At 37.8% G+C, this 26,511-nt stretch overlaps 1 protein-coding gene across 1 annotated transcript in view; it reads right to left on the bottom strand.

The window, feature by feature from the left end:
* Positions 1-26,511, bottom strand: part of LOC118786008 (dachshund homolog 1-like) — a 142,987-nt gene that overhangs the window by 8,627 nt on the left and 107,849 nt on the right. The window contains exons 7-9 of the mRNA XM_036541002.1: positions 6,622-6,767; positions 2,403-2,550; positions 428-571 (exon numbers count right to left, since the gene is read on the bottom strand). Coding sequence (XP_036396895.1) covers positions 428-571; positions 2,403-2,550; positions 6,622-6,767 — 438 coding nt within the window. The remainder of the gene's footprint in view (positions 1-427; positions 572-2,402; positions 2,551-6,621; positions 6,768-26,511) is intronic.

Here is a 26,511-nt window from a genome sequence, read left to right as displayed (position 1 = left end):
TATTGTAAACTTGTATAATATAATACTTGTATAAAATAATTTGTAATCAGCTATGATAACAATAATGTCAAATGAAGTGGATTGACCAAAATGATTATTTGATCACTGGAGTATACCTAATTATAAGGTATATATAAATTATAAAGTATATGTATATATATATGTTTTGCTTGATTTAAAAAAAAAAAATCAGGAAAGGTTGATGAGAAACTGAAAATGAACCACAGGGGAAGTGTTCAGCTTGATGTACGAAGGACAAACCAAGTAAATAGGTCTAAGCAAACACTTTCCCTGGGTTTTTACGTCTCATAGAACCACACTATGTGCCTTTTTTAATATTGTTTGCAATCATGTGTTCATGAGTGTTTTTACATTCAAACTGATGCACAGATCATGCGCGTGGATTCATGTGGCTTAAAAGTCTAACCGTTTAGATTTCTGAGACTGTCCGTTGGTGACGACTGCTTCAAGGTCTGCTCCGCTTGTTCCCGCCTCTTAGACTCGTACTCTAGGGCCTCCTGGAGTTTCCTCTTGGCTTTCTTCTCCTTCTTTAATCGCTTCTGAATTATTGCTGTGGAACACAGGAAAAGCAGTCAGTACTTTTTAATGCAACAGTCCACATGCAGTATGTAAGAAGGAATGAAAAATTTCTTGGCTATCGCCCACAGGATATGTAACTAATAATCAAATTAGTCAAATTAAGAAAGAGTTACAATTTCATTTTTTAATTTCGATCACCACCAACCCCTTAATATTGTGCAAGTAATGAAAATGTTACCGCTTGGCTAAATTTGTACTTTAAATTTGATAAAAGCCAGTATGGAATTTGGGCCTAAATGTACCTACAGTGAAATTTACTGCAGTACAAATTATTGAAATAAATTGCAATTTGAAACGATAATGTTTAGCTAGTACTTCTTTTTGCCTTCAACAGGGGTATCACCAATAAAACATTTTTGGGTATTATGGGTATGGGTACTTGCACAAAACATTTCATGCTGAGAGAGTTCTTAACCGAAGAAAAAAAAAACCTCTCCATGGTGAAATACATTTGCTTCCTTCAGTCTTAAGGGTCTCAAACTTTAAACAAGTTTCTGAACAAGTTTCAGCAAAGTCCAAGACTGTAACATATACAGAGACAAGAAAAGGTTTTAATTAAATAGCTTTTAGATTAATCTTTAATTAATTTTTAATTACCATAGTCTACATATATATTACCAGCAGATCTTAACATTAGTAAAATAACCCTTCAAAACTAACTCCCTTTGATGGTGTCAGATAATATAATTGTTCTCTGGAATCTTGCTGGCCCTGTCTTTTTCTTATTTGGGCAGGGTGGTTGTTGACAGAGATCCACCAGAGTCTGCAATGGGTGGATCACTGAGGTTCTCACTGAGGTTCACGGCCACTCACACTGGTGAAGTGAATCAGAGTTAACCCAGGTTAACCTGGGTTAATGTGCCAACGTCAATGGAGCTTCACTCCAATTTTTCTAAATGAGCTCTTTCCAATACAACACTGAATGTTAAATAGGAAACTGCTGGAGGCATTTCGGCAAAACGTGCACATTTTTATAAAGACACTTTTGAGAAATTGGCTTATTAAATTATACTTGATTAATTATGTGCAGCAGACGCACAGAGCGTGGGAATATTAAGTTACATTTTGTGACGCTTTTGTTTACTGAGATTATAAATCATTCATACTAATATCATAATATGTACTTATAATTATAACTCTGATCCTGAGTAGCTATTCATTCACTGCAATGGGAATAATGCTTAATTTATAACTGGAAGCAATATGATATTAGAGCAGGCAGCAGATAGGGTTTTCTAATCAAAACAGTTTTATCCATAATAAATATATGTTTTATGTAACTTTTATGATGAACATTTATGGGTATTATTTTTATCATGCATGATCAAGTCCTATTAAGCTTATGTTTTTATTAGTCTGAGAGCGGTGTCTGAGTCTGGATGGGTCATAGAGCTTATTCCAATTTCTGTGGCATGAATCAGCTTTTCACACAAGATGCTAATCTATCAGACGGCCATTAGGAATATCTATTTTTCTGACTGCCAACCACAGAGTCTTTGGCTACATTTTGGTATGGCTCAGATGGATATTGAACATTCAACCTTCAGGGGATATGCAAACAGTCATGCCACAAAGTAACGAACTTGGTATGTATAGTTTAGTTTGAACCTACCCCTGCATACATATGTTAAACAAGTTCATACTAGGTTCTACTGCTTCAACTATTCAATGTTTAAACTACACATTAGCGGTGGCTATATATATATGCAATACATTATTATTATTATTATTATTATTACTACTCAGGATCTGGTTTGACAAATATGTTATGTGGCTGATCGCTCCATGGCGGTGATACGTACCTCTGTTCTTCTGCTCCATGGCCAGTTGTTTTTCCAGTGTCTCCCTCAGTTCCCGTTCCCGAAACAGCTCCATCTTCAGCTCAGTCTTCTCCAGCTGGACCTGCTTCTCCTGGGCTCGGGCGTTGTCAATGGCAACCTTCAAGAGGCCCTGTGTGAAGGTTTTTAGAGATAGATGAGAAGCCGGAAAACTAAGGACAAACACATAAAGCTTTACTGGTGGCTTTTGAGTTGGACATATTATTATTTTGAATTACATAACAAAGACATGCAATTCTGACCTTTACTGTAAGTGTAAGAGGTCTGAACCTCATGTATGTATTACATTGTAATAATGCCATGTGGAAAGCACCACATGGAAAAAAAAAAAACATGTTCTCACCTTTAAAGAAAACAACATAAAGTATGGGGACAATTTATACTATTATGTGTAAATCTACAAAAGTATTAGGAAAGGTATCAGATTTTCTATGTTCACACAAACACTATTACTGTAACTTACCAGAACAGTGTTCTCAATGAAAGTTTAACACAAGCCAAAAAGGACAGGAAATTTATATTCCCTACTGCCTTTTCTGACAACACTGTTCAGCAGATACTGCTTTGCTGAGTGGTACAGTAACTGGGTTTACTTCAGACAACACGCGTGACAGCATTTCATGCTGTGAGAAATGAGGATTCATCTGAGGCAGCAGTGGGGGGACTGAACAAGCTACCCTGATTTCCTTAAATTTATCCTGATGTTGTAACAGCTGGCCATTTAATAAACCGTGAAATCAGAAAGCTACTTTGAACATGTTCTATATCACACTGGCAAAGGCTTGCTGGTAGTATTTGATTATGATAATTAGCAAACATTCTATATTTTTTCAAGGGCCTGCTAGCCTACTACTATGGGTAGCTATAACATTAGCCAACCAACAGCTTCTGTCTGGCTACCAGGCTCCCATTCGCAGATGACAGCAAAAGAAAGATGGAAAATGTGACTATTTCACATTTACTGAAGCACATAGTACAGCATTTACACACACAGTTCTGTCTCTCTGACACAAGTGTTTGCTTTATGTGACTTTCAAACCAAAATGACTTTGAACCAAATGTTTTGGTTCTGTCTTCTGTTTTGTTCTTCTTCGGTTCACAACTCTTGGCACAATTACAGTTTGTAGCTAATGTGAAAGAGTTTTGTTACCGAAGTACTGAATGTCGAAGATTATGACCAATATAACCACCAAATATTTTATAAATAGCAATAACTTTCCAAGGTGCACTCTAGTTTGGTAAGATAGCTAAGACAGGTTGCAAGCTAACATTGGCTGGATAACAGGTCAGTTTATATGTGTAAAACATTCATAATAATGTTCATGACATTCTACTGTTTTTTAATGAGTGCTCTTTTCTCTACTTTCTCCATTCCACACTCAATGATTTGGACCTATCTGTAATGAATCAATATTTTTCTGTTTTACCACAACTAAATGTCTCACTGCCTCTCTCATCTGCTGTTGTCAGGTATGGGTATTTATTCATTCCTTCAGTACACAGTCACTGCCTTCGGCTCCTTTGGGTCAGTTGAGGCTGAAGTTTCTTGCACATAAATGCAGATGAAAGATCAGATTTGTCTACCCTGATGATAACCTTAACCATTGTAGAGTGAAAATCAAGACTGATCCTAGTACAGTGGCTAGTGGTAATTTCACCATTGTTACCAAATAAATGAATGAGTTCTCTTAACAGCTAGTAGTTGAGAAAGCAAAAAAATTACATTAGTTATAAGATTCAATATCCCCCCCACCCCCCTTATGTGGGAGGCCTATGTGTTGGCCTCTCCATGTTTAGGTCCCTGGCCATGCAAAACAATGTTCATCATGGTTATAAAACACAACTTCTCCACAACTCCTGACATATTTGTGACAGTTTGATACTGTCCAGATGTGCATAATGTACTCTATGTTGACCTAAGCCTTACACTTTGTCCATTAAGGTCTCCAAAAGCATGTCGCAAATGTACATAATGTCTCAGATTCATTCATTCCTCTTAATCACTCCTTGTTTGTAGATATGTATACACTGATCTTCTCAGCTTTTGATCTTTGGTGATGCACAATAGCAAAACTCAGCTTTTAATAATTAATATCTGCCATGTTTCTCTGGTTAGGCATCTAGATACGCTCTTTAGAATGGCTCAACGGCAGTAACCATTCCGGCTGAAAGTCTTACTTGCCAATTATAATGCTATTTACTGTGTATGGATGTGTTGGAAGGGGAACCTTCCAACACACCCACAAACCTACACAGCAAGGCTAAAAGCAGCTATCCTAAAAAAACAAAAAACATTTCCACTTGCATTATGCAAAAGTACAAATATAACAATGTTCGACATTGTACTTCTCTTGTAGTACTGCAGCCATCTCCCTGACAAGTGGAGCTGGAGAGACATAAATTGCTTTTACAGGCTTGATAAATTCAGAGTAAAAGCAGGACTTATTCAAACATTTGAAGTTTAGCCTTACATGAAGTCACTTGTCACCTTTTCAATGTGACTCTTGGACTACCAACAGCTCTGTTGCTCAGTCCACAAAAAAACTTTTAACTGTAGCATTTCACCTGATATGCTGGCATGCATCTTTCACATGGCAGCTGTCTCCCCATACTAATGCATGGTGTTAGACAGTGGAGTGGACAGAAATAGACAGACATATCCACTTTATATAGACCAATTAAATGCACATGGAATCATGGATAATCCAGGTGGAACACTGTTGCTGTTGAAACCACTGTACATACAAATCATAAATTGTCTAAAATAAAATCTTTGGTTCACTTGTAGCTAGTGAGGGACTACTGTGCATTCAGTGTTATTATTTGGCCCATCAAGGGCCAAATAACCATAACTGGCAACAGGAAGATAGCCAGAATTAATTAAAGTAAAATGTAAAAGTATATTCAAATAATGAAAAACATCACTGTATGTGTGTGTGAAGGAGAACCACCAAATGCACGTAGGTCCAAACATGTATTGCATATATTATTATTGTTCAAATATGTCAGTTTGTGATGAGACAATATGGTTGTGCTCTCCAGGCTGTAAAAGGATGGACTGGGATTATTTACAATGCGCGATGCAAATTACCCTATTGAGCCAAATCTAGGTTAACACATTTGAATACATCATGACCTTACTGCACAGGCTACAATAAAATATATATGTCATTAACATGCAGTGTTACCTAGGTGTATCTGCTGTTTAGTGTTTTTCTTTGTCTTGCAGACAGCCCTATCTGGGGTGTATCCATTTATAGTGCTGGATATTTACTGAAGCAAATCAGGGTAAGTGTCTTGCTCAAGGGTGCAACAGAAGAAGCACACTATCTGGGAAACAAACCTGCCGCTTTCTGGTTTCAATTCAAGCCCCCTAACAACTATGCCATACCACTCGTGATGTGTTAAATCCAAAATGCCTCTGAAAAAATAAGATTTACAAAATAAATGAATACCAACACAAAGAAATAAATCCTTACACATAAATGAGAACTCACTTAACACGCTTAAGTGGCCTTTATTCAAGATGATGTTCAAAGAAATATTTGCATACTTGCTGAGAAGCTGTGCTGTGACCATATCAAAACAATTATTCCCTTCACACATGCAATTAAACCAAATGCAATGGGCTACATCTTATTAATTGTTCGTTTTGTTGACCCCAATTTTAATAAAGTTGCCTCATCTCAATTTTCTGCTTGGTTTCCTTTTGTTGACTTCTGCTTGAACATTCCATCAAATCTACATCCAGAGATCATTATAAAAGATGACTTACTCTAGTCTTGTAGCAGGCGGAAGAATACATAGCATTGCATTAGCCTGACTAATAACAGCGTATCACCATTTGGGCTCAAAAGAGCATCATGACCTTTCTGATGTACAAATCACAAATGATCTGGGATATATAAGTCAAGGGCTTTAAGACACATGTAATACTAGAGGACTAAACTGTGGAATAGAATTGGAAAATTAAAAAGCCTTCCCCACCCAGCAGAGGGCAACAAATTTGACTTGTGGAAGAGATGTGTTGGAGTTCAGTCACATAAAGGAACAGTATGAGAATCACACACAGATGACTGCTTTCTTGATTTATATTTGAAAGAAACTGGAAGCATGCACACAGCTGCAGAGAAGGTGAGGGAGATACAAACACATGAAACATATAAGTAGCACAAATACATACCTGTATGTTTGTAAGGAGTGTCTCTATTGAAGACAACCCATCAGGGAATAGAAACGGGGAGGGAAATCCAGGGGGCATAGCTTGGCCAGCCAGGGACAATCGCTCATAGCTGTCTCTCGCTGTTGGAGTGCACAGTGGAGTCTCATCTGTATCCAAACAGACAATAATACCCATTATTCCACTTATACTAGTCACAACTACAAAGGGATTGGACTGCTTCCATGTACACAGGTCCTAAAGCAATACTTTTGGGATATTTCAGTAAATACATAAGTTGTTTTTATTTGCCACCTTTTCACATTTATTATGATTATTATTATTATGATTATGATTATTATTTCCATTTTAGCAGATGGACAAGGCAAAGTAGAATATATTTTGTAAACCAGATCTAAATGAAACACATTGGATATAGTACATCAAGAGCACACCTTTCACAAGTTATGGTAAAAGATTCATACACTGTATAAAAACATGCAATGAATTAAATACATTTTAGATGAAAAAGAAGCCAACAAGCAATATCTGTAACAGGAAAAATACTCAGAAAATCAGAAAAATAAATGTTCAAAGTTTATGGCATTTAAGGCAGAATGAGTAAGAGAAATGAAAGCACAGAGAAAATGCAGAGGTTTATAATGTAATAAACTTTCTCCACCCCACTGCCTTGATTCCAAAGACAGCTAATCCAATCCGTACAACAGCAAATAAGATGAGTACAACAAGGGACATGACACATTTTAAAATTGAGGCCTTGGTTAAAAAGACAAACGCATGAGGGGGGAGAGGAGCCGGTGCTTATAGACCATTGTTGTGTGCCATTACGCTGACACGTTCCGCGAACAATCAGCTGGAAATGATTGATAGCCGCCCTCTTCCACCTCCAAATAAACCCTGATTATTGATGCTATGTGTAGCTCTCAGCACTGCTCCAGAGCCTCCAATTACATTAGAACAATCAGCCCATTTGTTTAGAAAAAAACCTCTTTGTTTAATGTAACATTTCTGTAGACACTAAGGATTTTTTTTTTTTTTTTGCAAGAGCGCCTTGGGCGCAGAGGCGATTGGAGACCCCCACTTGCCCCACCCAATCCATATGGCACGTTTGCTTTCAAATCTGAGGGCTGCTTCTCTACCAGACCCATATGGCAGGCCTAGATTAGCAAGGGTCCTGGCTCTTCAAGAGAAGGCCATATGGCACAGAGTAGCGAACCCTCATTTACCATGTATCAATTTTATAACCCATGGCACAGCGGTCAAGCCGTTTTTGGGCACATGCATTTAATCCCTGGAAGGAAGGGACTGACTAAAAAAAATCAATACGGCCGAAGTGGTTTTCACACAAGCTGCGAGATGAACTCGATACTGATGTCGACAGACGGGATGACCGCTGGTGATGATTTTCCACGATCACTATCTGGTTACGTAATGATTTGGGGTTGAACAATGTAAGCATACAGCTAGCTATGAATGCCAACCAGCAGCAGTATCAGTGACTGATATGGAAGGTATCAAAGACTGAGCATCTAAAAATAGCAAAAGATTTTGGTTAATCACATAGTAATAATATTTGGCTTAATTATACTCTGAAACCTTTTTGTTCAGACACTTTGTAGATCAAACAGACTCTTAAGAATTCTGCCAGTGGGATATGAAAATGGTAAGAATACAGCCGGTTTCACAGTGTGGCTACCTGTTACTTTATAATGCACAATGTTAGTGAGTGGTGAAACAGCAATTTCTTACATCCACAGTATTCAGAAAGCTGTATTTTTTGCTATCCACCAACCTTACACAACAAGTATAATGGTATAATGTTTTGTTGTAACAAGCATATTATTTCTAGCAATATATTTAAAATATATTTAAAATAGGCTTTTTTTTATTCTATTTCTTGAATATGCTGTTTTTTTCCTTCTGAATATAATGCCACCTGGTGGTCATTGAATGGACAGTTCAAATATGTAACCTGGCATCACGTACATGACGTTATTAGTGGTGTATAATGTTCCACAGCCATAGCCATGTGTTCCAGCATAGACAATGACTACTGTAAAATGCATAAATATGAGTCCTACATAGACACCTGCTGTATATTGCCAATAGGTGCATGCAGAATTTTTCTTTTATTGAGTCTTCATCAACAGCAATGCACAGAATGGATTAAATGTATTTTAGATAGAATGTAGGGTTGTGTTAAACCCTCTAAATTTCTCTAGCATAATCCCATCATCAAAAAATAGATCACAGGATATATGCAGAATTTATGGTGTAATATTCTAACACAAATTTCTCTAGATGTAAAAGACCTAATGTTAGAGAGAGGATTATCTACTGAAAGAGATAGTACACATTTTGTATTGAAAAAAAGTTGAATAAAATGAGATAAAACAAAGGCCTGTCTTGCACAACAGTCCGCATTTATAATGACTTAGGCTTCCCCTAGGTGAGTGCTTCAATTACATGATACATTTTAAAGCAAAGATATTTCAGCTCATCATTGTTGCCGTGATATATTCTCCACCCTGGTGCACCTCTGAGATGTGCTCCTCTAAAATGCACTGCTCCTAATGGTGCAAAGGTAGATCTGCTCTTCTTAATCTCGCGGCGGAGGAGGTGAAAGCACCGAACGTTTGCTGTTATCCAGCCTGAGGTAACGGGCCCTGACTCCTTAATAACATCTTCCTGTCCACAGAGACTCAATCCCATTATGTTTTGGCGGGGCCGCCGCGAAGGGTTAAACAATATCATAAAGAATACAAATTGCACATTCACCATTTAGCAGATGTCATCCGAGTTCAAGATTTAGAATTCAAAGCAGCCGGAGCCACGACCTCGGAGGGCCCGATTCCTTTGTGAGCACATTGGTGCTTGTCAAATATGCGATGACATCATATTCCATCCATCACCGCAGTGAGGGCAGCTCTCGCCATCTGCCGCACGGGGCTATCATAACTCCACACCCGTTTACAAGAAAACAGAGCATGGTGACATTATCTTTAAGCTGTCATACAGAGGTGCCGCTTAGGATCTAAATAAAAGGAGCTTTTGAAGGCCGTTTTGTCAGCAACAAATTGATAAACTGCACAGACAGTGGAGAAAATGTATTGAGACAGATAAAAATATTACTGTCTATGAAGAGAAAAAAGGACAACAAATGGTGAATATATCAATGGACACAGCATTTTCCAAATACTTTTTGTATGCTACCAATAATGTGCAATAAATAAGTACAAATTAAGATGTACAAACAACCAAAGCAACGGTCCAGCAATTTAAACTGGTGAGACTGATGCATTCACAACAGTGCAACCTGTGTAATGTAATCTGCCAAATCCAGATCATGATATTTTCAATTAAAACGTATACAAACTTCAAAGTGTTTGTTTTCACCTTCATGTCATTTGCTTTCTGCAGCTGTATGATTTCAGTATGTTGTGAAAGCACAAAAGTGCATATGCAGTACCTACACCATACAATGTCCTACCCTCTTCAGAATACTATCTAGTTCTCAGGTTATTTAGAATTTTAATTGCACACCTTTCCCTGTGAAACATGAAATCTCCTTGCATGCAGTATTATATCTGTTTACACAGCAATCTAAATTATACACAAATAAAAGATGAGTGGAGCAGCCTCACTTCTCCCATCAATATTCACTAATGCCTGCCAAGTCTTGGTAACAGCTGGTCTTACATTAATTAGTTTAAAGTATTTATTTCATCCATCTCCTGAGCAGATTGAGCAAAAACATTAGAGATTATAGCCGGCATCTGCAAATGCCCTGGAAACGTCAGCTAACCAACAGTTGAATATTATGCATCCACTATTAGGGCTTGTGATATGGAGATCTTTTTTTGGAAAGAAATGGAAGCTGATATTAACGGTAATGGTCCAGCGAGGCCATAAACAACACTGCCTGTTTTCAAATGCCGTCAACTCAAGATGATTAATTGTAATAAAAATGCAACATATTCCATTTCTGGTCAAGTTAAATGGTGCCTATCAAACAGGAATGCACCCATGATATTATTTAATAAATTCATTTGAGTTTGCATTTTTTTTGATATTGTACCTGTAGTCAACAACTTTTGTGTTGTTAATTGACTGTAACAGAATTCAAAATGAGTCGGAATGCATCATGGGCACACAGGCACTATTAAAAAAAAACAACAAAACAAAACAATAAAACCCCTGAATGTTTTTCACATTGATTATAATTACATCCTGTTAAAATTTAATTAATAACTGCACTTTTTCTATCAAAGGTTGAATGCACAAAATTGTTAACGCTGAGACAATGTTTTGAATTACATTATTGGTCAAGGCCAGTTAAAAAAAGCCATTCATTACTAAGCCTACTGCACAGTTCCACTGTAGCCACTATGAAGCTCAGGTAAAGTCAGAGCAGAAACCACTGAGACATATGGAAGCCATCTACTGGTAAATTGAGTCAAGGCTTTGGGGCCCAAAGGAGGACTGTTAAATAAGATCATAAGATTACTACATTTTGTAGTAGCGTTCCTCCTGGGCTCATTGAGGAGCGGTCTTTATCCTAACGAGGACTACATAGTGAGATTGCTTTGTAATGGTGATGACACTGACAGAAACAATGCTTGTATTTAGTAGCAACATCTGCAGTGCTTTGTCCTAAGTTATAATATCATGAAAAATCTAAATACCACAAAATGTATTATATTTATTAAACCATGCAGGGACCATGACTCAACAGAAGGGTACTTAGGAAATCATAGTTACATCCTTGCGTATCCACCATTGTGTGGCGAGTGATCAGGTGCAAAATGGCTGCCATCTCATCCAGATGGGGTTACATAAAGGCTGTAGGTGAGGTGTGACATGCCCCACCACATACATAAATTAGGAAAATCTCAGCTTCACCACAAACTGCATTATTAAATCTGTAACTATGTTTTAGGTGAGTCTTTCTCCTTCTGCTTCATATTTTAGTTAGGACCCAACAAACACAAGAGTAAGTAAATCACAAACAGTTGTTATCCGAAAGCCCAAGCAGATTTTCTCTTTAGAGGAACGTAATTGATTTGTTAGCATGTCTCTTATTTGACAATGTTCATAAATCATTTGTTAAACAAATGACTGTTTTAGATTCAGCTGGTCTTTCTTCCAAACAAGCAATGTTGAATACACTAAATTGCTGATGATTTGGTTTAGAAAGTCTGTCATACAGATTAGAAAATCACACAGACACACACACACACACACACACACACACACACACACACACACACACACACACACACACACACAGACAACACACAGAGACTTTACTACTCAACCACGATTGACTTAAAAGCTATCTTACACTATCTTGTTCTTTCTAATATAACAAAAGTTGAACAACAGCTTGATGCTGAAATATTGCTTTTGCTAAACGGATCACTTAGTTCACAAAGTAAAACAAAATCAGGACAGTTATGTGGTATGAGCCCTGCCTACAGAAATGATCTAAACATTGTCTGTATTTACTGAGCGCACAGAATGTTGCCTGCTAGCCGGAGGCAACAGCGCTCACGTAATGAGAGTTCCAGCTCCACCATTTGAAATTTTGTACCCTTGCGCTTCCTCCTATCAGATTAATTGAGACATTAGTTTCTAAAATGGTGAATGAAAAATGTATTGTTTTATTTTACCTTTTTAATTTAAAGCATGTGTAATCTGTTGAAGGTTATCAGTTAGCTATTCATGATTAACAGACTACTCAGGCAGATGTTTAGATCCCTCATACATTTCCTCATATAAACAATCTCTAATCATAGAATCATAGAAATGATTACATTTGTAACCTTTTTTCCACACTCAATTATATACTCATATGAATCTCTGAAGGTCCACATGTTGACCAGCCATGCAATGCTGCATCCTGTCACTGTACTTCATGAACGACTAAACACTTGTTAGGCGGGGGTGGAGCAGAGCAAATTAATGAGAAATGTAATAAATGACATAGCAACAATGAACAAAATGTAACAAAATGAAAAACACAAAATATAACGTTTGGAAGAACTGACAATGTCACTCTGAGTATTACATTTTGTGCTTTTCAATTTGTTACATTTTGTTTACTGTGGCTGTGTCACTTAATAAATTAATTCCCATGCTATGTGCACTTTACACAATGTGTCATTTTCACAAAACACCTTTCCAGCCTATTACTCTCTCTGCCTGCAGCTTTTATTTGAGGGACTCTCAATATTGGCATGCATTCTGATGTTTACTTCTCACCATTGGTCCAGAATCATCGACTGCAACTTAATTACAGCGACAGACGCTGAAGTGATGGAACCGGTAGAATTGAATGCCCCATTTCCAGGTAATATTTCTCCGGCGAGGCTGCCAGCACAAGCAGATGTGACAGCCCCTCGTGCAACACTGTGAAATACTTATGAAATCCTTTCAGGTCACCTGTGTCACAAACAACATTTCATGCACAACTGTTTCGCCGGATAATAGGAGCCGCAAATAAAAATGGGATGCTGTAAATACAATTCATTCTGAATGTAATGCCATAATTTAAAATAATGCCCCCCCTTTCTCTCCTCTTAGGCAGTGGGAGTCCTTGACAGTATACTAGCAGTGATAAATCACTTTTCCACTTAATTTTCTCTGTCCTTATTATGTGTTGTGCTGCTAAAACAGAGGGCTAGGAATTGACTTGACAAACTATGGATGGAGAAAAATATCACTCAGAGGGATATGGGCTTATCGCCAATTTACATGTTATTAGATTTACACTGTTGTAGGCTCTCAGCCCAGGATACACCAAGAAAACAAGCATTTTCAGTTTTAAAAAGTGCTTAAAATCAAATTGAAATCCTCAAAACTATTCTGATGGAAAGCCCAAACGCTGCATCAACCAACTGACAGACATTTCAGCCCATGCAGGCCCAGTAAATGAGCGCAGTTTTAAGATATGCCCAGAGAAAACAATGAGAGGAAAAAAAATCCCAATAAGTAGCTCTAATTGACCTTGGGAGTTCAGAATATGCCATATGTTTTTTGAGATTCTGCATTCGAACTGCGATCCCAGAGGGCCTTTCAGCCAACTCCTCGACGGAAGGCACAAAAGCTGTAGGATAGAGGTGCCTCCTGAACTCCTTCATTGTACAACCAGACCCCTCATCAGAGGGGGGGAAAAAAGGGAAGGGGAAAAGAAGAGGGCACCGTTCGCCTGGGCAGTCATGGTGATATATTGACAGGTGAAGCCCGTGTCCTTGCAAACTTGTGTTCCTCCCAGCAGGAGAGCTGAGCGTTAAAACCTGGAGGATGTCAGTTCGCTCTCCACAAAGCGGGGCCGGCGCTTTCACCGGACAATTAAATTTAATTCCACCTGCCACTGTTATTGAAGAAGTTGCCTGCCTCAGATATAGCGGTTATGACCTTTCAGTCTGATAGCGGAGGGCCGCATTGCATTGTGCATATTTGTTCTTATTAATAGAAGCCATGATGTGTGAGCGAAAGGCATAATGATTCCCATGTCAAACAGTTTTGAGAATAATTCTCTTATTGGTGTTAAGACATTTTGCATAATGTGAGGTTTTTTTTAATTTTAGCTTTATTCTGAAGCTGTGTCTGACGACTTTAAACCGTCCTTCAACACGTAACATCTGTCAAATTACAGGTTAAAATTGTCATGGTATACCTTATAATTTTAAATGATTGAAGTGTTGTATAGAAATAATATTTCTATAAGAATAAAACATACTTTTGTTTCATAACTGTTTATAACAGCAAAGAGAGCATGTAGTGAAAATGAGATAAACAGTCAATGATTCAATGATAATATTTCCTCCAATACAGACTTTTGCCACCATTCATACAGAACATGCATAATAAGTGCATGTGGGCCAAATCAGTTTGAAACAGAAATGTCATATACACTTATACAGCTTTATGTCACACAATCAAAAACCCAAATAGCAAATGATATAAACATGCGGACAAATAAACTGTTGGATAACAGAGATGTAAATGACATCTATGTCCTACTCCTCTGAGAGACAAAGTCGAGTGGCTAAGCAGGTTGGGCCTGGATCAACAGCTTACGTTTGGCTTCGACGCCCTTATCTCTGTGAAAACCAGCGTTGGTGTTTTTTTTTTTTTCTCCTGCCTTCCCTAATGTTCCCTACATTTAGAGATTAAATCGCTTGCTGCACAAACCCATTTGGAAAGAGGAGAGAAGGTGAGAGGGATAATCAGCAGAGGCACTGGTCCGTGTTTCCTAAACGCTCTCAAAAGCATTACTGTGCAGAGGCATAAAATTAGCGTCAGGACTTTAAAAAGCTGACATTTAGCATGACTTTTTGGAAAGTGACACCCTCATATTTTCTCGTAGGATATCATTAAATTTCAACAGCCCCTATGACAGAGCCTTACCATTAATAACCAATTCAGTGTGTCGCTGTACTACTCCCTTTGAAATAATGAGTCCTTTGCTTTGCCTTAATAAATTGAACCATATTCTCAAGGCCATGGGACAGCGGCACAGATGGGCAGAGTGAGGCTAAAGGATTCATAAATCCATAACTGACTGAGATTGTTGGGGTACAAAACAAGTAAGTAACACTCGTAAAAGCAATAAATATTCTGGCAGTGACACCTTATTGAGAAAAATCTGCCTTGCGTTACAAGTCAAGAATCCTTCGAGAAGAGATGATCCAACTTGCATACCTAAAAACAAATCAACTATTTGAAACGCGCGCATCCGAGATCTCTGTTTAGCTATAGAGCACAACATGCCAAAGCAAACCTTGTCAATGCCTTTTCCAAAGTAATGATATTTAAGAAAAGGGGGTCACTGATGGAAATAGGGCCTTAAAATTCAAACAGAAATGAAGTAATTAAACACCCTCATTTTACATAGGAAATGAAAAAATGTCACCAAAAATGACCCATTGACATCAAAAAGACATGGTGACACTGGGTATTAAATGTTAGAACAAAAGACAACACGGACATAAGTGCTTTCTTTTGACCTGTACATATTCTGTGAAATCGACTATATATGAAAGTCTTCAATATGCAAAAAAAAAAAAAAAAATGCCATGCATGATTTTGTGGGCTTACTGACAATTCAGTAGGCAGAACTGAAACCTTTAAGGACAAGATATTTTGTTTTTGCACTGCCTGTGTCATATTTATTGCATAAAGGTCAGAACATTCATTTGCTGAAAGTCAGCATTTCTCCTTTCTTCTGTGGAATAAATGCAGTGTGCATGTCATTACTGCTCCACTGAGGCTCGTGTCACTGGTCGTGATGCCCGCATAAAAGCCTGCTTTTGTTTCTCACTGGATCCACCTTCAAGCTGATAATAGCAGTAAACCTTGAAACAAAAATGCCAAAAAATGATGGATCTGCAAAACCCACTGTCTTTTACAAAGGGCCTGGTTTGAACGCTGGTCAGCACCTCCACCTCTCAATCATGGTCAGGGTTGCCAGTTTGGTCTTACAAAACCTGATAAAAATGAATGGGGTTGGAGTCACCAATACACTCAGGTTCAGTCTAACTACAGTGTGCTTGGAATTAACTTTATGCAAAGAATTTAAGCAAGTGCCATTTATTTTTGCTTCAGCAGTAAGCATGAGATGACATAACCCAAACCTGGCTAAAATTCAGTGGTCAATGTTAAGGACAAAGTGCTTTATAGTTAACATTAATCGATTCATTGCATTGGATCTTTGAATGATTTCAAGATGTTTTAATTGGAAAAATGTGGTCTTACCATATTCAAATACAGAAGAAAAATCTGCTTGAATATATTTTTCTAATCCTTTTGACTTTTGTCAGTTAATACCACAGAAACAACAAAACTGCTAATCAGTTTTCATTTTCACATCAATATACTGGTGACAAAATTATAACTTGGTCAATATATTTATATACTTATTTATTTATAACAGTTTAATTGGCCACAGTCATATGTTTATTTGATATTAAATATTTTACCATGCCACCGTTTTAAAGTGACAGCTATTAAAAAACATTCAGGCATTTTATCAACTGAGCAAACAAAATGACACAATCGCACCACAGTTTTTTTTTTTTTCCAAACAATGTGACAAAATATGTGCGATCCCGTCACAGTGCACGGTGACAGCGCTGGTGTTACGTGATCGCAGCTCAGCGTGCTCTGCCCGGAGATGGGCGGACATATTAATGTCATTGTACGGCGCTGCAATCCTACGAGGAATACGGATGCTGCTCTGCTCCGTTGACTGTCGACACTGGCAACAGTCCAGGCTCTCTGTGTACTGAGCGGCTTTTCGGGAAAAAAAAAGAAAAAAAAAGATGAAAGACAAAAAAGGAAATGGAAATGTAAACTTTAAAAAAGCGGAGCTTAAGAACCCCGCCTGACTCCTATCTCACAGCAAATGGATGCAAATCCATTCGTGCTCCGTTCACAGTTATAAAAATACTTAAGGGTTTTTAACTGGGCGACGTGTTAAACGTGTGGAAATCTGTTTTGATAACATTATTCATAACACTGGCTTTACGCTGCTTGAATTAATAACACTCCATTTACAGATGGAAGAAAGCTGGCATGGTATTTCCAGTTAAAGAGATTAATTTTTAAACACCTAATTGACAGGCTGGGGTTAGGGAGGATAAGCAACAGATTCTCGGCTGCTGCTGCAAAGTCAAGGTGACTTGAATCCATACTAAGGCTTTCAAACACAAGAGTGAAGCTATTAAAGCACAGAGAAATAGTCTTCCGGCACTTCTTTTTCCTCCGCCCCTATTCTTTTTTTATTAGGCCTGATTTACTTCACAGTTAAAGGATATAAAAGGCTAAGTATCACACTGTAATTACAGTGTAGTGAAAATTTAAAGGTTTGACTCACAATGTCCTCAGCCCTACAACAAGGCTCTTGCATGACAAAATGATCAGAGAAGCACTCTTCTGATAGACCTTGTTTATCTGACCAGCAAGTACAGTGAGGAGGACATGATAAACGAGGACTGCTTCTCCTGAAATGAATGGCTCTATCCAATCACAATCATAATCTTTCCTTAAAATTTAGTCATGGACATATTTAAATGTTACAAGAGGTACAAGTTTTCAAAATGTGACAAAGTGACTCTGGCAGTCGGTGAAAAAAGTTGAACTGGCTTCAATTAATTCCTCAAGTTTAAGGATGAGGTACATTTCAGGTATACTCTGTAGAGGCCAGAAATGACCATCTGTGGACTCAATGTATTCATCGCAACACATAATTAATGTTCATGCATACAAAAAAGATGTATATAAACAACCATTTGGTGTATTTTCCTTAATTATGTTTATGAGGGAATAAAAAACATTGAGACAAATAAAAAATTCATGAAGGGTCAACCTTATCTGACATCAAACTGGGAAAATTGCCACTGTATGTATTATTTCACACTTTGACTCACAAATGACCTGCAAAAAGCTTTTGCCTCTTAAGCATATTATATTATTTTTCTGTCAAAAAGCATACAACAAAATATGTTCCTAACAATGTGCACAGTGGTAAGGACAGATGCTCAGAACTGCACAAGATTAAATTCATTCTAATGTTGATATGAGCTAATTGGTGTTTACAATGTTGATAATACATATGATTTAGTAATAACTACTGCTGTTACGGCTAATTAAAGTCTTTGTGACGGCAATGAAAGTCGATTTTCCCTTTGTTTAACATTAACCTGCTGAATAATCATAATACATCCTCTTTCTTCCTATTTAACTTACTCTTACTTATCAAGGACTTTACAATGTGATTATAATGTGCTTTCTCCTTCACATTGAGTAATACATTCTCACCAATTTTTGTGAATGACAAAGTCACAGTGATATCTTTAAATAAAGTGTGCTTTGCTTACATTTATTCATAAATACTACATGAATCACAGTTCTACTGAAGAGAAGCCAAAGTTATGGTTTTGGCAGCATATCATATTTTACTTGTGTGGACGCCTAAACCATTTGTGAAACCAAGATTTTGTGAACAAAACAGGCCAAATAAAACACACGGTTCACTTATCTCGATGATGTATTTCTCTGATATGAAAATTCTCATTTCCATTTTGCCTCACTGTTGGCATATATGGCAAATTAAAAGAGACATAATTGCTGCCCATAATAGAATAGTGTAGCTATAAATCATCAACACAGCCAATTCCGAACTGTTGAGGTTCACGTACAGAAACCATTTGGAACAGAACAGAGGCTGGAGAGGGGTTCTAAGTTGACCCAGCATCAAATTCTATGGGCCCAATATCGATGGCACGAAAATAGGGCACAGTAGGTAAATGGTATCAGGACAGTTGCTCTTGCTTTATATCTCAGCACAGTCTGAAAAAAACTGACAATATTACCAGATTCACCATTTTTGTGCTGCTAGCACCAGAACCTTTCCCCAATGTGAGAGGGTTATGGGTGGCGGTCATACAATTTAGGGCATGTTTGTAAATATTCAGGGCACAGTTGTATTTTTGGGACCAATGCTGCAGGCCTTTTTTTGTGTCTACACCCCCTGAGACCTGGCTGAAGCCTTGGTTCAGTGTCTAACCTGTATATTCGACAGGGGAACGCTGGCTAAACCAATGGTAAACTATGAGAAATGTGGGAAGGGTATCTTTTAATGGACACTAACATTTAATAAGTAGTGTTTACAATTTCAGCAAATGACAGCACTGATTGTGTGCAGTTTAAAAATATATATATGCTAAACACAAGACATTAAGAAACAGAAAAAAAGAGATTAGCTGTCTTGCATGGCTTGTAACACTGCCCAATTAATTCCACCTTCTGTGTGAAAGACAAATCAATCAATCAAATAGTCTTCAGTGGTCAAACATTAAAATGCAGACAGCCAAGCACAATATGAATCTTATTAATGTATACTTTGCAACCACCAGAGAAATATAAGCGAAACAGAAGACACAAATCCTGTTTTCATGCAATAAATTACCAACTAAGAAAGAAGCGTGACTTATGAAATGGCAAAAGAACACATAATTAATGATTAAGTAATGTCTCCCTCAACTAGGCATTTGCTGTTTTCATAGCTATGGAGTTAATACTGTATTAGCTCTTTAGTGGGGACAAGTGTGAAGGGGACAGCAGTGAGTGTACAAAGCTGGGAATAATTTCATCTCTACAGAAGAGGAATGTCAGCAGCCCCTTGCTTATCTATTAACATGATGGCTGAGATCTCTGTTTGTCTGCTGCAGATGTTCAAATCCATTCCCTATGTCCCCTTACCTGTTGGGTGACAGCCCAGGTGACAACTGCCTTATTCTGCTACAGTACTGGGTTATTTCAGCACACCAGGTAGTCCTTAGCTGGTATTTCCCATCAGTCACTAATGTCCATCGCTGTTCCTGCCGTGCTGCAGTATTGTACATCTTGATTCCCCAGTACATGGTACACCATGCTCACACCTCTAACTAATTAAACCATTAAACCAGCCCTGTGCTACCTACACAATGTTCTATGTGTTTGTGCTGGGTGCATATTAAGAACATTATTTCATTGCTGGTAATAATGAAATGACTGGACTCATATTTTTCACAGATAAATGTAGGGAAAAAATATTAACAGTAGAAGTGTATCTGTCAGTTTGCCTGCTTGGTAAATTGCTCTCAATATGCAATTGTGTCTGTGTGGAAAAAATATAAATGTAACAGTAACACTATCAAGAAAAAAGTTTTGGGAGAAAGTTTTAATGACTACATGTTCTTCTTCTTTCCTAATTATAAAACCCCAAATATGTACTTCTTTTCAGCTTCATTCAATGTCATTTACTTCATGTAATAATGTTAAAAATGTCTTAAACGTTTTAAAATTGTTGGTATTCCCATTTTTTTGTTGAAGCAGCAGTTTAAATAAAAAGGGTTATTAGACATGGTGCTATATCTACAGAATTTTAATTGGAGTCAAATAATCTACGTTATAAATACTACAGATAGCCACTCTCATTGGAATGTTTGATTTGTTAATTAAAAAAGGACAGTCTATTTTTACAAAGCAGGATTGGCAGTATGTTCAGTGAAAAATGTCCTCTGTAAAAGTCAAAGAGAAGTGGTGAGGGAGTTCAAACACAAGCTAAACAAGACAGCAGGCAACGCACCTAATTCCTTCCACAACAGATGCGAGGCTCAGGTTCATATTGTGTATAATGTTTCTGTTTGTCCATAAAATATTCACAAATATAGAGCTGCTATGGCTCCGTTTCAGAAATATCCTCACTGCTAGTGCATCAACTCGGAGATGTGACACACATTTTGGATAAAGATGAACCATGTTAACCTCTTCATAGTTGCATATGGATAACTGGGGATGTTGATTGGGCTGTTATTAACATAGTTAAATTAACACAGAAACCTAGGGTAAGTGGCAAGTTATATGAAGATATAACGGGATATTAAGAAGCAAATACATCCCTCTCAATCCCTGCCAAAGAAATTTCTTGGGACTTTGTCAACTCAGCTATAGGAATGCAGCTGGGGAATATTTAATTTAATGTGTGTGTTAGTTGACATTGTATTCCTCTGATCTCCTTCTCCATTTGGGATGTGTTTCCTCATCGGTTCATAAAGACAGCTCATCCAATTTATTGCAATATGAAAAACATTAATTAGTTAAATGACAGTAATACACTCTTTGCAATCTCTGAAAAAAGCAGAGTTTTTATCAACAATCAAAGTCACGGTGTGAATTAGTTACCTAAACTGAAGAATAGGGGTGATGATCCCAAAAAGAAATCTTGGAAATATATCATGTCAGTAGCAGGAATACTGTAGGAGGGATCTTTATATTTACAAGAGAAAAGGAAAAGTTTTATTTAGAGCAGAGCAAACAGATTTACATTTTACAGCATTTTAAATTTTGCCCAGATATGGACAGGATCAGGTTTGAGTGCACACTCACTGTTTAACATTATGAATGCTTCAGAAAAGGTACCCAGGCATGGATGTGATTTTAAATTTGCTAATTATATAAACAACTGTTTTTATTTCTGTATGGTGCACCTTTAACAATTACAATGATGGCATACACTACACTAGATATTTCACACTTTCAGCAAATCATGCTAGACCCCAAATGTAGCTTCATTAGAAACTCAAGGGAGACTGTTGGACTTTGCATACAAAAAACTTAATTTGCTTTACAGCTTCATTAATGAACCCTGATTTTGTAACTATTGTACTATTATTAAATGGAAATGATCAGTATACAGTACTTCAGTGAGTACTGTATGTATCATGCCAGGAAATACAAATGTTTTGACCAGGTATTCAAATGTCTACAAGGTAAACATATTTGCACGCACTGTAAAGCTTTAATGTCATTATGAAAGCCTCTGATTTCTTATTTGATCAGGCTACTTGATCCCAAAGGACAGAAATGAAGACAGATCTGAAAAATGCAGATTTCTTTATATGTTCATTTGTATTCCGTGCCGAGGGATAAAATGAAGCAGGCAAACATTTTCTGATGCAGAGGGAAATTTCACCTTCGCCAAAGAACGATAATATATTATTAAATTTACCTCTCTCACCAGACACACTTAGCTGACCACAGCATATTTATCCCCCTATCCAAGCCTTACATCTTGGCAGGGGAAAATGTTCTGTCACATTTAAGGCGTTTTAAAGATGAAAAAGAACGCCTCTTTTCAGCATTCCTAAAAGCACCCCTTTTGTAAAATCTGATTAGCTGTGCTGTGGTGTCACACCGTGGAGCACTCACACAGGAGAACAAATATCCAAACGAACCGTGCTGTCCTGAAGGAACAGCTCGTCCTGTACCATCAGCGGTATTTGTTACATGGACTCAAAAAAAATTTGATTGATCCTACATTGAATTATTATTTTCGCATCCTTTTCGTTCCGACAGGAGACACTGACAAGTCGTTTGATCACTGTGATCTTCTGCCAAGGTCACATTTTTTTCCCCTGTTCCTTGTGGCTAATGAACTTTTTATATACAAAAAAGTCAGCTTGTCAGCATAAGCGGTGCGTTAAGTTTGAATCAAGTTACAAAAATAAGGGCATCAACTAGACCATCAAATCCTATTGCATATATCGCTGATCAAGACAAAGACCTTTACTTGGTTTTGATGTCAGACGACTGTTGAGATCTAAGTCACTTTTTCAACACAGTAATACAAAATTAAAAAAAAAACTTTTGAAAATGAAATTATTCAGATGTACAGGCAACAACAGCACTTCTGCCTGGGTGTGGCTGAGGAGCAAGTCATGACCAGCAGTTAGCACACACCTCCAGTGTGTGACTGATGAACGTGCTAAATATGAAAAATGTAACATGAAAATGGCTTTTTGTGGCCCTACTGAGGGTGGCCTAAGCAAGGGCATCCAGAAGTATTTTACATACTTTATCTACTGTCTATAAGCAATAAGTGTGCTAAATTTAACCATCACTTTGAGTACCCAGGAACCAAGAGCAGCGAATAAAAGTATCTACTGATCTATAGATCATGCTTGGGAAGTATGCTAACATTATAGATGTGTCAGAAACACACTGGTTCACTGTACCGGGTGTGGGATTAGATCAAGGTCATCAAGAATTATTTGATTTACATTTATGGAATTACAATAAAACTTTGCCAAAACTGAGTGAAATCCAAAACTGAGTGAAATAAGGCAAACCTGGTGAGGGTAATGCAAGGAAGAAAAACAGGAAGAAAAATTTTAAAAGTAAAAAACCAGCAACAAAGCATGAAATCCTAAAATGACAAACTCTGTTAACAACCACTAAATGAAAATGTTAACATAATAAGAAATACATTACGTCCACACAGCAGTTACAAGTCTATTTCTGCAGCACAACAAATGTACCGCTTTCTTTCTTGTACATAATAAAATGAACAAAAGAACTGACTGACACACTACTTTTGTTTGATCACTGTGCTCAGGTTCTTTTTTCTGTTCACCTATTTTCTGTCTTTGTTGGATGTCAAAAATAAAAACAAGACAAAACAATGTGCACCTGCAAGCTGCTTAAAAGGCACCTCCCAGATATATGAAAGAGCGATCTCATGGCACTTGGAGTCCGACTGTTTTCGTTTAGGCTGTTCACATCGGTGCAGGTTTCCATCTAGCAATAACAAAGTTTGCCATACGTAACATGCCATACATGTTACATACAAGTAACATATGTCATTAACTACAAGTTAAAAATATGAAATCCATAAAAAAAGGAATGTATGTCTGATATACTGACAACTGCATTGAATGCATTTTTTGACAGATGAAAAGTCCACTCTAATATGTCTGCTGGGATGAGCGTAGAGTTATGCACCCTCCCTGAAAGTGAGTCGCATAGGGTAGTGAGTGCCCGCTCTTGTCATTGTGCATTCCTTGCAGCAAACTTAGTAAAGAGGGAATGAGTGGAATTGGTGCAGTGGTGTTTAAAATAGGGAGTGCACTCTGGAGGTGGTGGTGGTATTTATTAGATACATACTAATTACAGATACAGTTTTCATATATTGATAAATACTGACCCATCAAGACATCTCCTTTATAATCCAGTCTCTTTAACACTTTGAGACAGATACTGGTCACCTCATAGAACCCTTTATATGGCTGTAAACCAACACAAAATGTCATGGGTTTTCAGGTGAACTTAAGGTATACTCACACTAGGCGATCCATACCGTGCCCGAGCACATCTGACCCCCGCTCCGTACCGTGCCTGGGCCCGCTTGAAGAGGTGGGCTCGGGCATGGTTCAGTTGTACTCGGGCACGGTACGCATCAGTGTGATCGCTAACCGTGCCCGGGCACGGAACTCGAACATGACGTTAATGATGCGACTCTCCCATTTAATAAATATATCCATTATAGCAACAGTTAGCTAGATATCTGTTAGTTACACGCCCAGTCATAATAAATCCTTTAAGCCATCATTTGATTAGATATAACAAGCTGGCTACCTCCAAAATGATCTTTGATTGGACAGGTCTGTAGATCTATACCTAAAAATAACTCTGTGGGTCCCCACATTAGCTTGATTACTAGCAAGCGAAATAAAACTAACCAGTCTTGGCGATGTAAGCATTGCTGTTGTCAGGGGCTTAGTCAGAGTATCACAAATGAAGCGGCCAACCTGTTTAGGTAGCTAGTCTTCAACAATCGTTCAGATAGGTAGTCTGTTAGCTAACTAGCTATGTTTGTCAAATCTATCGCTAGATAGCTAACGTTAGCTCCCCAGCCAGTTAATATTGATTATGCAACACAGCGATTTTCAGTTAATCGTGCTGCACAATTAACGTGCTGCCCGTGCTGAAGATTTTTACGGAGGCAGCTAACGTTGAGGGAGGAATTTGGAGCTTTACTCGCCGACTACAATTCACGTTTATCAATAAGGTTGAATTGAAAAGTGTACTATCCAAGTAGTAATAGAAGATGTTGTTGTTGTTGTAATGATGACAGTAGCACATACACAAGTAGTAGCCCTAATTGGTTAACATTAGCTAACATTATTGTGATTAGGCTACTGTAATCTGACACAAATCTGACACAAAGTATTGGTCTGTCCCTTAGCATAATGACTGAAACGTCAGCTGCCTCCATAAAAATCGCCTTATACATGCAGCACGATTAACTGAAAATCGCCGCGTTGCATAATTGATAAATCTGTAAGGCATGTGAGAGGGCCGTGTGTCACCGCGCTCAAAACGACTCCAAATAAGCAACGTATAAGTACAATCATGCACTCCATTGTGCTCTGCGAGAGCGCTTTTCTTCAACACAAAAAATCGCATCGTGATGACGTAAGCGGGCTTGGGCCTGGAACATTAAGGACAATAGACCAGCGGGGGAGTGGGGAGGGGGGGGCAATCGTGCTCGGCCACGGTACAAGGTAACCGGGCCTAGTGTGAGTATGCCCTTAATGTCTAACTAGCTAAGTATGAATGGCAAACAAGAAGTGAATAATAATAATATAATAAAGTATAACCATGCTCTGCATCTGTTCTTTAGGCCTTTTCATTTTAATAGAACCTACTGTGTAAAAACTTGCTGGCTTCCCTGTCACATTTGTGGCTTCCTATTTGGTGTAAAGCACAGTGACTGTTTTAGTACATTATCCTAGCCTTTCATATCTTGATTGTCTACACTACAGGTTCATGCAATATTGCCATGTGTTAAGAACTGTAAATCCTCTCCAGCATCTTCTTTCACTACATCAGCAGCTACCTAGTGAAAGAACACAAATATTTTTTTTTTCCAAAGTGACCTGTAACTCACATAATTTGTATAATTCACAACTCCTCACTGTCTGGGAGTGATTAACTAAATATCACTGAACGATATGACCCTACCATCCAGGGAGTGGACATCATCTCTGTGCCTGCACCCAGAGGAATGACTGAAAGATATACCACAAATTAAGTGCAATTAAATCACAGCCAGCAGAAAATAATGGTATGTCTATTTAAAACAGCTTTTTAAATTTTGTGTTAGGCCCCAGTAGTTTGTGTTAGTCCACAGTATGAAGAAATGCACAAACACATCACACAGAAATGTCCATTTGAATTACTATTTTACTTTTTCATACTTATTTTTAAAAATAACTTATTTTATTTAAAAAAAAACTTATTTTTAGAAACGCATGCCTACTTTGGAGTGTTGCTCCCCAGTCCTACCCTTCGCAACCATGGCAAATTGATGGGATCCGCGGTATGGACCGTGTTTGTGCATGACCAATTTAACAAAACAACAAACTAGCCCCGAAGCTCTCCAGAGGAGCATACAACGGAAGTGGCAAATTACACCTTAATGTGCATTTCTGCTTTTATTTTAGGCTACTCTCACAAACGATAACTTCAACTTCTTTCCATTTGGTATCTCTGACGATGAAG

Source organism: Megalops cyprinoides, chromosome 11, assembly GCF_013368585.1.
Source record: "Megalops cyprinoides isolate fMegCyp1 chromosome 11, fMegCyp1.pri, whole genome shotgun sequence".
In the NCBI taxonomy this organism is placed as follows: Eukaryota; Metazoa; Chordata; class Actinopteri; order Elopiformes; family Megalopidae; genus Megalops; species Megalops cyprinoides.
Note: the sequence above shows the minus strand (reverse complement) of the source record. Positions and strands in the feature narration are given on the sequence as shown.